The sequence below is a fragment of the Lissotriton helveticus genome, chromosome 5_1 (genome assembly GCF_964261635.1).
Source record: "Lissotriton helveticus chromosome 5_1, aLisHel1.1, whole genome shotgun sequence".
Classification (NCBI taxonomy): domain Eukaryota; kingdom Metazoa; phylum Chordata; class Amphibia; order Caudata; family Salamandridae; genus Lissotriton; species Lissotriton helveticus.
This window is the reverse complement of record NC_136065.1, coordinates 371,887,398-371,900,897: the sequence shown is the minus strand read 5'-3', so window position 1 is coordinate 371,900,897 and position 13,500 is coordinate 371,887,398. Positions and strand designations below refer to the sequence as shown.

At 46.3% G+C, this 13,500-nt stretch overlaps 1 protein-coding gene across 1 annotated transcript in view; it reads right to left on the bottom strand.

Moving 5' to 3' along the window:
- Nucleotides 1–12,757, bottom strand: part of ALDH4A1 (aldehyde dehydrogenase 4 family member A1) — a 184,929-nt gene extending 172,172 nt beyond the window's left edge. The window contains exon 1 of the mRNA XM_078642520.1: nucleotides 12,615–12,757. Within this exon, the coding sequence (XP_078498646.1) occupies nucleotides 12,615–12,655 (41 nt within the window). The 5' untranslated portion in view covers nucleotides 12,656–12,757. The remainder of the gene's footprint in view (nucleotides 1–12,614) is intronic.
- Nucleotides 12,758–13,500: the final 743 nt, after the last annotated feature.

Below are 13,500 nucleotides of genomic sequence, written 5' to 3'. Positions count from 1 at the left end.
CTCCGTTTTTAATTTATATTGGTAAGAAACAATTATTGTAAACATAACTTCATGTGTACCACATGTGGGTTATGCGCCCTGCATAGAGCTCCTCTACAATAAGTAGCTAGGTGTATACTTTAAAGATACTCCAATAAAAACATTAAGCTAAGGAAGTGCAAATAAAAAACATGAATGTACAAACCAGACGTGGCTTCCCTACACACAATACTTTCCCATCGGAATCGAACACGGAATCTCTCACATAATAAATCTTAAATGCGTCCCATTTTACATCCAATCTACCCTTAACCTTAACTCTCTTTGCATTAGAGCACAACAGTTCCAAGCATTCAACACCTTTAACCAACCTAGCACCAAGCTGAAAACAGTTTTCCCACCTCTTAACAGCTCAAACAGTGAATGAGTCGTTATGCAACTAAGGGCCTGATTACGAGTCTGGTGGACCGAGGACCGCCAGACTCGTGGTGGCACGGCAGTGGGGGATCCAGCCACTGCTGCACCGCAGTCCGAGCGCCCCATTAGGAGTTGGCCGGTCAGACCGCCGGCTCTGCCGGGGAACAGCCATTCCCTGGCTTTGGAGCAGCGTTCAGACACCCCAATATGCTTGGCAGGACCTCCGTGGTCCTTCCAAGCATATTACGAGTTTCCTCTCCTCCAGGGTTTACATGGCCGTTTCACCTCCATGTAAACCTACAGGGCCCCCGTGTGCCTCAACCGCATGTGGATGCACACAAGGGGCATAACATGTGCCGCCTGTGTGCATGCACATAGGTTCCTGCACGGCATGGACTTTCGAGTCCCACTGCAGTGCCTTTATCAAAGGCACTGCAGCCTTTAAAAGAGGCACCGCCATGGGACCACCACGCCGCCTGCCAGAATACAAAATAAGGCGATACAAAAGGGGATGATGGACGGAGCGTTTGAGCATATCAAACACTCACCCCCAGTCAACTGATCTGGGTTTAATCCATCACCATTCTTTAGCCCACTCAGCCACCCCATTTCAGACATGGCTATATGCAAATCAGTCTGACCCTGTGCCTCATGGGAACAGTCCAGCCCGAACTGCCAAGCCATGTCTTCCATGGACCGGAAACAAGCATCCTGGGACCGGTTTCGGATTCATAATCCTCATCAGCCAGGCTATCTTGAATTCAGTGGCCAAGTGAGCAAGGGACTCACGTCTGAGCATACCCTGCCACACTTAGGGCGAACAAAGCGATACAAAAGGGGATGATGGACGGAGCGTTTGAGCAAATCAAACACTCACCCCCAGTCAACTGATCTGGGTTTAATCCATCACCATTCTTTAGCCCACTCAGCCACCCCATTTCAGAATACAAAATAAATCATAATCTGGCAGGTGGTGGCGACCTTCGGCGCAGCTGTGGCGAACTTCGGCGCTGCGGTGCACCGCTCACCTAAAAAGGTATAATCGGGTCTAAGCGTAGTGTGGTTGGCCATCAAAACAGCTTAAATAGCCTCCAACAATCGGGCTGGACTAGACAAACCCCAATACACACAGTCCTTAAGAGGAAGACTGAAATACTTTAATGAGGCCCTTGGCATCGGGTGGTAACACCGATTGCCTGTGATATACAAAAATCAGTGCAAAACACCTGTACTTCCACAGATGCCACCTTCACACGTTGTGACGGCGGAAACCTTCCCATGTAATTGCCAAAAAAAAAAAAGATTATTACTGTGGAAATGAAAAGCTTACCTCGACCTCATACATAGTAATACATCAAGGTGATCAGATATCGCTGCCTAGTTATCAATATAAGAAAAAGGCCTACAAAATGCACCATAAACCTATGTTGAGTTCTCTCTTGGAAAGATCTACAACACATAAGGAGGTTCCTATTCTTTAAATGCATATCATCCACTGTACATCCAAATAACTCTCTGCATCGCCATCAAGATACACCCACCAGAATTATTTTTGCAGCCTTCTTTGTATCAGGGTCACACCACGATGCCTTTGATGAGAGATCTCAGAGGACAAAAATTATACCCAGGATGACTGAAAAATATTTCTCTTGGACACAATGTCTCTTTCAAATAAATGCTTCTTGGACATGTTTAATGGGTTGTTGTTCCACTGAGCCACTAATAACAATATGTTGATTCTTTCACCAACCCACATCCTATCTCTTAACTTCAAACATTCATTCTCCCATCATTCATCCTTGAAGTTATACATGGTATCAACCCATCCCATCAACCAATCTGGGTCCCCAACTGGTGGGATCACCTTCTCTTGCTAAAGGAAGAAGACATTAACAGACTGTCCTGACTTTTCTTCCTCATAGAACGTACTTCACTTTGCAGCTGCATGGGTAATCTTGTAGCCTTAAGGCTAATCTTGCTATATGTGTAGTTTCATTTCAAGGAATGGCTTTCTGTTAACTCACCAAATGGTTGTGGTTGGTACATCTAATAAAAATACTTCTCCATCACATAACAGAAACACTCCAGCAACCACATACATGACAGGTTTTCTCTCTCAATCACTGAATAATTTCTCTTGGCGTACTGACCTTACAGCCTGTCAAGACTACAGAATAAATACCTGGGATATTCAAACATCCCCGGTGAGATCTAGCCTCCTCCAAATGTGTTCTGATGTTGAATGATGGCTGGCCTCACTGTCCCATCCTAGCACCACCATCCCTATCTCTGCTCTTGCTTCTCATGCACTCTTATTTAGAATGCATGTCTACTCAAAACCATGGATAATTCAGTCCGATACGAGACTCCTGGTCATGTCATCACCTCCTTGACGATCCTTTGTTCCCTCTACCTGTATCTCTCTCCTACGATTACAGTCCACTGATGCTGGCCGAGGCATGACTGGTTGTTTTGGCCATGTGTACCAATCACTAGCTTCTTCAGATTGGTCAGAGTGTTATCTCCCAAGCAAGGGGGTGGCACACTTTTGAAATTCATGTGCAGCACTATTAGATTGTGAATTGACCTAGAACCCCTGCACTCTACGCATGCAAAATGTGATGCCGGTCCTTCATCTGCCATCCTTCCTGAACTCTGCCAGCAATGAAAATGAAAAGATGAACTGCAGAGAAGCCACAATACTGAAGGGTAAGGGTCTCAAGTATCCTTCTCCAGAATGCTGCTTCCTCATGTGGGGTTTCCTTAAATCGGGTGCACCACTCTAGGGGACAAAAGCCAGGAAATCTACTACTTAGATATTGGAGCCTAACTCGATGACTACAGCTGTGAACTGTTTGTGTAGGATTGTGCAATTAGAACTGGTTTTCCGTACGCTCACACTTGGTGGACATCTGCTCTGCATTTCTTCATGTATAGAGCATCTGTGTCACACTTACCCCACTCATTAGACAATGCAATGCCATCTCTAAATCATCTTTTTTATACTGATTTCTGCATCTCTTCTAGCAAGCATTTGGTGTTATGAAAGGTGTAAAGTTGGACACTGTTAACCTCAAGGCTTTAGTTGGGCCAGGTCCCTTCTGGTCTCAGATCCAGTAGTTATAGAAAACAGACATTTAAACGCTTCCCTATCACACCCTGCAGCATTGTCCATAACTTTACTGGTAAAAAACACTTGTCGATTTCTGAATAATAAATGTGAAAAACGTTTAGGTCATTTATGTCAGCGATTTAGTTCTGGTTTATATTTCACGGTTTACTTAATATTGCATTTACTAAGAGTGTTAAGCTTTTTTCAGGGTGTTTTTTTTGCTGTTTTTTCCAAGTAGCTATTACTCCTGCATAATGCATATTTTGAACTGAGTCACCTCCAGGTGTTTATACCGGCCATCATTAAGAGGTCTAGGATGAAGGCAGTGAGAGTTTCTCACAGTGCTTGTCAGTGGGTCAAAAAGGTGCTCAGAATACATGGTTATCCAATTGTTGGCCTCTTTGCAGAGTGCACAGAGCAATGGTCACGTATTTCAGTTGCAATTGCGATTCTGCTAAAATGTTTGTAAAGGAGGTATACAGATGCCAAAATATTAACAAGGAAAAGTTAAAGAAAATGGGGTGCTTACAAGTCAGTGGGGTGCTTAGGGGTGGTGAAGTAGATATGATAGGAAGTGAATAGAGGAGAGGGGTAAAAGAGGGCGCTGAAGAGTAAAGAGATTAGGTGTAAGATTTGCAAATGGTGGAGAGAAAACAGGCATACATAGCTATAGAATGAACATACCAGGAGTAATTGAGACACTGTAAAGAAAGGCCTCAGTAATGTTTAATTCAGAGTCTTATAATTTCAGAATTGAACAGAACAGGGGTAATTGAGACACTCTAAAGAGGACCACCCGTTCCACAGGCCTCATTAATGTTTAATTCACAGTCTTATAATTTCAGATTTGAAACATTTTCAATATTATTTATAACAAAATCATTGTTGAGACTCATTTATGTCAAACAGCTAACCATCACTTACAAAACCAATAGCCCTGGCTGGTTTAGGTGTATGTCTGTTGTTGTGTTATATATTTGAATACAACAGCAGAAAGCTCGGAGCAGCACCAAAATACTGGTTAGATGGTACACTAAAGGAATCACAGAAAATTAGTTTATGTGTTAAGCCACGCCCTTAATTACATAAGTCACACCCTTTTCAGAGCCCCCCCCACACACACGCATTTGTCATCTCACTTAAAGCCAAGGTTTACTTTGCATGCTTTACTTGCTCCACTTCTACAGAACTGACCACCCACCCATCAGGAAGCTGTGATTAACATCACACAAGTATAAGCAGCTGCTCTTCTTTAGAGAACAGCTAATGTTTTGGTTGCGATTATGACCCAAACTCAAGATGCAGCACATATGCTCCCAAACACGGGTGAGCAAAAGGAATGGCCAATATGTCATAACTGAGTCAGAGTCTCAGGTGCAATTCAAGGACTGTGTTACTGCGTTAATGCACAATAAATTAGCAGCATTCAATGGCACTGGTTAACTGAGAACTCATTTTATTATCTGGCTCTATGATTTATTTCATTTGTTTTAATTTATTCTTAGTTGTCGCAAGCCATTAAAAAGACCATTGTGCCACCAGTCTTGATGTGGCCTCTACCCAATATCATGCTCCCAGATTCCGAGCTAATATGTGAAGTTACCTCATCCCAGGTGTGAGATGGAAATCTAAAGATGCTTTACGTTCGAGGCATGCTGTATACAGGATATGGGCATTCAACACGCCCAGAGCTTCTGGTTGGTTAGTTGGCCTGCCTTTCTAAATTCCTTTACTCTGGTTGATCAATACTGTCAATCTGTCCTGCTTTTGTGTGCTTGGTTCCCTCCAGCAGATGTCACCAATTGTTTTGTGTGGTTGGCCAAATCTGGCTCATCTTCTTGCCTCCTCACTCCCTCACTCGCTCCGGTCATTGCTGCCTTCCTTCCTGCGGCATGCCCCATCCCTCTGCATGACACTCACGGGGGAGGGGGGGGGGGGGGCGGTCCGCCCCAGGCGGCACTAGTTTGGGGGCGGCGGCCTTGCGACACTGGTGGCTCGTGGCGGCGGCCGCCTTTATAATTTATTTGGGGACACTCACACTGACACTAGTATCAATCAAATCTATATCTATACTACTATTATAAAGGAAGAACTTTGAGGCTTTGAGGCGGGTAAACTCGGGAACCACAGCGCCAATCCACACACCCGATACATCGTTGGAATCCTCAGGGTGTGCAGATGGACATAGGCTATATAAAGTTAAAAAATACGTTCTATTTAAAAAATTTACATTAAAAAAAAAGTAGTCCCCTCGAAGTAGCGCCAGCCGCGACCTGCGTGCTGACGTCAGGAGCACGGGGAGGAGCGGCTTCCAGGAGCGGCAGACATGGCACGGGGGAGGAGCGGTGACGAGCGGCGAGGAGCGGTGGACTGAGGAGCGGCAGCTGAGGTAAGGCAGCGGGGGTCGGGGCAGGCGGGGGACGGGGTGATGTAAGGCTCCAAACTACCACGATCGCGCTCATAACAGCTCAGGAAGTTGAACTGCAGAGCGCCAGCGTTTCAGCTTTAAGGGTCATTAGGTTGACACGCGGGCATTATGTTACCATGCTGGAATCTCGGCACGCAGAGCTCCATCAAGGGTAAACCCCGCTCAAAGAGACCCCACAGGCGAAAGTGATCCGTCAACCTCGGAGCCGTGTTTAAATGTGCCCTCGTTTCGTGGTACTTTTCATGTGGACGGGGAAAGCAAACAGCCTGAAGCGCACTGCTGTGACTATCATATGTCGCCTTTTTAAGGCTCCGGGGGACAATGTCGGGGCAGGCGGGGGTCGGGGCAGGCGGGGGACGGGGCAAGCAAGCAGCCCGAAGGAAAGCCAGGAAATCTGGTTCGGTTTATCCCCACTCTAAACACATGGAAATGGTAATTTCCAAGCGAAGGCTGGAGTAATAGCTGCAATACAGTGAGACGGTTTTACATTATAGTGCACTGCTGTGACTATCATATGTCGCCTTTTTAAGGCTCCGGGGGACAATGTCGGGTCAGGCGGGGGTCGGGGCAGGCGGGGGACGGGGCGGGCGGGGGCCCGAAATGCTGGACAATGTCGGGGCAGGCAGGGGTCGGGGAAGCCTGATTGCTCCCGGACAAGGTCGGGACGGGCTGCTAGTATATTATAAAGGCGGCCGCCGCCACGGGCCAACAGTGTCACAAGGCCGCCGTCCCGAAGGTTAATGATGTACGCAGTACACCCACCATGCCCTACACGAGCACGGTGAAGTACGGAGTCGTTTGTGGGTTGTCCCAGGGCCGTCAATCTTGTATCACGAAACCGCTACCAATGACGGCTCTGGGACCAATTTTTTGGCCAGCCCTCGCCCGAAAACTCCACAGTGACGCATCACGTGCGCCTCAGGGCCGCTTCCCCACTCCTCGAAATGGCCCCGCTCTTGAGCAAGTGCTTATGCTCACAGAAGGCGCCACCACCGACATCAGAGTGGTTTCTCGCTGCGAGGGATGAATTCCTGCTGCTCGTGACCCCAGCGCCTGCAGGTGTGGCAGCAATTACTTCGTCCCCTCTGTGATGTGGACAGCAGAACTGATGGACGATGTAGATCGGCATGAGCTACGGGGAATACACCGAGGGTATGTACTGCAATTCCTAATGCGCTTTAAAAGTACAAACTGCCACAGTGGGCCCGGGGTCAATTGAGGGCATGATGTGTGAACGTGTGGTGTGCTGTAATGCTTTGAGTGGCTCTCTGCACCCGCGCTGCAATCACATTTTATTGACTTGCACAAGTGCCACCATTCCCTACGTAATGTTTGTTCTTGTGCTTGAGTGTCTGCCATATATTGCAGTAGTATACCTCTAACTGTACTTTGTTTTCTCTTGTAACCTGCACACATGTCACTTTTTCCTCCTGTAATGCACCGTTTGTTACCTCTTGTATTTGTTTGCTCACGATTGTCACTTTTGCCTCATGTAACTTAACGATTGCTTTTGTAATTTGTTCACTTGTAATTTTCTCCTCATGTGTCAGTACTGTTCCTATTGTGAAGCGCTCTGACGCCTTCGGGTAAAGTCAGCGCTATATAAAAACACATAACTAAATAAATAAATAAACAATAGGTAATAGGTTATCGGAGAGCAGCCTCTGTGAGTTGCCCGAACCTCCTTCTGTTTTGCTAACCATGTAGATGTCGTAATTCATAATGGGCTCTCTCTTGAAAGCGTTCTGGTTGAAAAGTCAGTAATAGGTATGCATCTTAAACTAAAAACAGAAGTCCCCTGACTTTCCTTATGCTTAACTTCATACCTCCTAACAGAAAGACGTTTCATGTGTATGTATAGAGGGGTGTAGCTATCAAGTGTGCAGCAGGTGCGCTTACACCAAGATCCAAAAGCCTGATGGGCCCAACCGAAACTGAGTATTGCTGTATTTCATTACCTTGACAGAATGTAGGGGCCCATTTTCATTGCAAGCCGCCCTACCTGCGCCCCTGGACGTATATTGTGTCAGAATAATTTAACATGTAATACACATATTAAATCGATTGTGCTCATGAAGTAATTGAACAAAAAATATTTGTCAATTGATGATAAATGAAAATGGATGACTTGCCCGAACACGAACTTAACCCAAAGGTATCAAAGAGTTACACGAGCACCAGTTGCGTTACAGACTATACATTCATTTTGTTAAGTGATTTGCCTAGAATCGCCGGAAGTTGAGCTGTTCCTGCTGCGATGCAAACCCGATTGCCTAGCTTCCAAGTCAACCGCTCTTGCCGTTTGGCCACAACTTTACCCCATGTACTTTTCCATTCTGACTTGATAAGCTTGAATATTCGGCTTCTTAACCGCATGCGTGCGGGCGGAATTCCGCCCGTACGCTGGGTTTTGCGGAAACGCATGTTACGTGACGAGCTGGGCTCGTCATGAGCGTGCGAGGAGGCTACGCCATGACGAGCCCAGCTCGTCATGAGCGTCGAAGGGGTTAAGGCAGCAGGACTGAAAGATCAATCACAGCAGCCAAAAGAATGCTAGGAGAAAAAATATAAGAAAAGCATCAATGCAGTAGCAATGCTTGGACTATCATGTAGAGATTGAGGCTAAATGTGAAGGTATGTCCCCAATCTAGCAATTTTGTTTCACAAGGATAAGTGAGATATTGCCAGTGATTTTAGCATTTTCTCCATCTGCACATTAATGAGTAATAATTAGAAGTGATTATAATTAAATGAAAGCTTTCAACATGTTTTTGTAGAGGAATTAATCTGCAATGTTTTACAGTGAACACTGCGGTATGTGATTCTATACTGTGCTTTGTTATGCTATTTTACTATACGTTATGTTACCAGCATTTGTATAGTGCAATCTACCATCTGCATGGCACCTTAGCATATTTTGCTCTAGACTCTTATCATATGGCTATGAGTTTTGATTGATCAGTTGGGTTTTTTTTATTTTTTTTGGGCCTCGGATGATTATTAGAAGCAATTTCTTTTTTTTTTCCAAACCCTATTTTATTTTTATAAATGGTTCACATGAAAGTAAAATGAATCACACCCACATCAAGAGCTTTCTTAACAACTAAAGAGTCCAAAAGATGCCTACTTCGGAGACATTCTCTGAACCATATTCACCCGGCGACCTTATACGGGTCTCCAGTCTGGGGCCGAAATCTCTATATCGGCCTAGAGAGACCCCATTTAGGAACAATGAGAGCAATATTCTCCAGTTTGGGGAATTGGGTTAGTTACTGAGGGGAGTGGATGCCACACTCAGGAAGCAACCACATGGGGAGCAGGATGGTGGTCGGCTGAGGTGACCGCTCATAACGCCTTGATCTATTGAGACCCCCCAATGAGCCCTGTACTAAAATAAGGATGCTATTGGAAGTTTTGAACACTTTGCTGAAATTGCTGAGTGAGGAGGCCAGCAGCTAGCTGCACCCCCACTTGCAGAGTTGCGGCCGGACAGGTAGAACTCCTACAAACCTGTGAGAAGCTCTACAGCATGCTGAGCTGCTTTGATTGCTGTTGCTTGGAGATGCATTTTCCAGTCGGGATGAAGCCAAATGGGCAACCAGTAACTCGAGGGAAGACCGGGCGGCTCCAGCTGCTGGCAGTCCGTAATTAAGTGTGGCCCGACATCTGTCCGCTCAGTGACTGAGATATAGGCTGGGACAGAGGCAGTGGCTCGACTGCCTGGACGCCAAGGGCAAACTAGGACCCGGAAGGACGACAAAAGTGAAAGCTGAGAAACAACCCGGTCAATGTCCTAAAACAAACGACGATAAAGTAATTCTCAACTACTAAATTTTGCTTTCTTATCATTCGGTTTATGGTTTGATCTTTTTTTAAGGCAAAACTTGGCAGAAATTGAGGAATATACTTAGTGTGCAGCACGCGCGCAGCACAGCCTGTACTGTATTGGCCAACAGCTAGGGCAGTGGGACTTCATGATGCACCTTTCAGACCTCTCAAATGCTTGCCGTCCTTTTTACCCAGCACCCCCACCGGCTACCTGCCATGGGCGGCAATCTGAGGGATAGCCCCGGGCGCCAGAAGCTCTAGCTACGCCCCTGCTGACACTGCATTGACTTTTGTGGCAAAAGTGACATGTAGCGCTTTAGTTTTACCCCTTCGATGCTTGTGACGGAACCATTCCGTCATCAGTCACGGCTGAGCTATGCTGATGACGGAACGGTTCCGTCACGATCGCACCCTGTTCTGGAATGTCCAGCACAGGGGCGGAATCGGCGCCGCACGGAAGCGGTTAAACATCTAAAGCTAAAGGGTGGCATGCTGTAATTGCTACAATAGTAAACACACAGAAAAAAAGATGTCAGCACAACTTTTTTTTCTATTTACTGACTTTTGTAGCAATGGCGGCACGCCGCGCTTTACCTTTAAACATCTAAAGCTAAAGAGTGGCGTGCCACCATTGCTACAAAATTCAATATATTTTAAAAAGGCAGGCGGACGCCGCATTTCTTTTACATTTGAAAAGCAATAGCTCGACATTTAACTAATGCGAAGCCTATTGCATTGCAAAGGTTTGTTTTAGGTTTCGCCTAGACAGTACGTGCTCTGTCTCTGCAAGACATGTTGTTTACATGAAGTGGTCTTATATCCTTAGCATAGCTTACTATTTCTTAGGTTCACCATCACTCTCATTGCCTTCGTCCTTGTTTGTCACAGCAGGTGGCTGTCATGTCCTCTTCTTGTTTGGCCCTTCCCTGGAGCACGGACCACATACTTCTGTGCATCCACTGCTCCCATTTTGGAGCTACTTTTTTCCTTGTTTTCAAGCACTTCATGTGAGTGCTTGTGTTTTCAGTCTATCTTCCATATCACAGTCCATGTAGCTTCTAGTCCCTCCCACCTGCCCCCCTTCCATGTTGCTTACTTCCCTCCGGCCTCCCTACCCTGTACTCTATTCCACTGCACTCTATGCCACTCCGCTCTTCTCTGCACCACTCTACACCACTGCACCCAACACTACTCTATGTCACTGCACTTTATGACACTAGACTCTACACCACTCTACTCTTCGCCTCTGCAGTTTATGTCTCTGCACTCTACACCACTACACTGAATGCCACTGCAATCTACGCCATTGCACTCTACGGCACTCTACTCCACACCACTATACTCTATGCCACTCTACTCTACTTTGCATCACTCTACTCTACGCCACTTCACTTTATGTCACACCACTGTACTCTAGGCCACTTCACTCAAAGCCACTCTACGCCACAGGACTGTACACCACTCTACTCTGCGACAAAGCACTCTACTCTACACCACTCTTCACTGCACTCTACCCTACAACACTGTACTCTACGCCACTGGACTCTGCACCACTGCACTCTACTCTGTACCAATCTGCTCTATACCACTCTGCTTTACGCCACACAAATCTGCAGCACTACACTCTACACCACTCAACACCACTGTACTCTACTGTACTCTGCTTTGCACCCCTTTACACTTCGCCACTGCACTCTACTCTGCACCACTGCACTCCATGCCACTGTGCTCTACGCCAGTCCATTCAATGCCACTCTACGCCATACCACTTCACACAGTGCCACTCTACGCCACTGAAATCGCTTTACGTCATGCCACTCCACACCGCTCTACCCCATTTGTCTATCCACTCCATTCAACTCTACTCTATGCCAATACACTCCACAACACTGCATTCTACACCACTCTGCTCTACTAAAGTCCACTCCACTCTGCCACTCCACACCAACCTCCACTATGCGCCTCTTCACTCTACGCCACTACAAGCCACTCCAGTCTACGCCATGCCACTCCGCTCTACTCCAATCCACGAGGCTGTACAACAACATTGGCAACGCCAATAGCTCTTGCGTAGGCAAAATGTATTGGCTTTGCCAATGTCGTCTCATAAAGCTGTGTATCTTTTAGCTCCCAGCAGACATCCTTGTCCCATCCTGATCTCAGTGGTCACAGTTCCTCTGTCCTCTTCGTCACTTCAGCCTCTAGGTAATTTGTTGTATCTCAAATGAGTAAATATGCAATGGCGAGCCCTAGAATGCAAAGAGAAAAGCAACATGGGCTGTGTCACTCATCACTGAAACGAGGCAGTATGTTGAACCCTGACCATATTTTAAACAGATCTAAAACCCAATGCCATCGTGCCTTGGCTTCTAATTCAACAGCTCATTACTCTCTTGGACGTGTGAACCCATACTCATGGTAGGCGAAAAAAATACAAATCCCTACATGCAAAGCGCTGCTGGCTCGCGCTGAGCAGCAGCCAGGATGCTTTAAAAGTGCCTATGTGTATCTAGTCTGACAACAGAAGAGTGTGAGCATCTCGCGCGCACATGCCTCCGGGTGCCCGAGTGAGGCGAGGTATGCAGACCTCACCGAAGGGTCAGGTCATTCCCACGCAGAGGAACGCACCATGGGGACTCGAGGGGGCACAGCGAGCAGCCTGCGGAGTTCTCACTTATATATATGCAGACATTTCCTTTTAAAGACGGACCCTCCCGAATATATACTAACAAAGACAATTTTTTTTTACTGGTTTACTTTCTCCTTTTTAAATTAATCCTCACTCCAAAGCGATTTAACAGATCAATACAATTAGTATCTTCCCACACCGAGTCGCAGTGTTGTCCTTACCCTGTGCAGGAACGCAGCAGGAACCTCCTGAGCTGTAACATGGCGTAGGGTGGTCACACACAGGTACCCCAAGGGTGAGACTGGCAGCAACAGCTCACAGCAGGGCACGAGCCTCCGCTTCCAGTGACACCTCCCTGCGTAGCTGTAACACGCTACCTGATTGGTTCCCCCGACATCTTCCCCTGATTGGCCAGCCTCCCACCCACCTCCCGTTTGCTTTCACTTGTAAGCTTGAGGCACATGGCTGTGTCCGGGTCACGTGCACCTGTTGACACTTGTTCGTCTCAGGGTGACAGCGCGAATCTACTTAGGGACATTTGCACCTGGTGACAGTTTGACACACTGTGGGTGACAGGGAAGAGCATAGTGTAGGAGCAGTGGTTCGGGCCACTAGTGGCAGCTGTTGTACACCCAGGCTGACAGAGGCATAAGAGTGCCTGTTTTCTTTAGGTTGAGAAAATCGGTTCATTTTTGCCTCTGTAAATGTTTTCTTTAGTGTTACCTTATGTGGCATCATGTGTAATCTGTGCTATGTTATGATTACAGTCGTTTACTTTGTGGTTTACTTATGCTATTTGCTGTGGCATATATTGTTCTAAGGTAACACGTTTTCCTATAACACTTTTAATACAGTCACTGGAGTCAGCAGTAGCTACATAAAAATTTGCATCTAATAAGGATATAAGACGTGCATCTATTAGGGCGTAAAAGTGTATGTATTACCTTAATCAGGGTCACTGTCCTTATGCGAATCCTAGGTGTTTTCCTCATGAATATATATTTGCCGTACTTGCCCCATAATCTATCATCTTCTGTATAAAGTGCAGATTTTAACAAAAATGTTTTGCTTCTAGCTCGAAAGGTTGAAAAATTACTAAAAAAAACA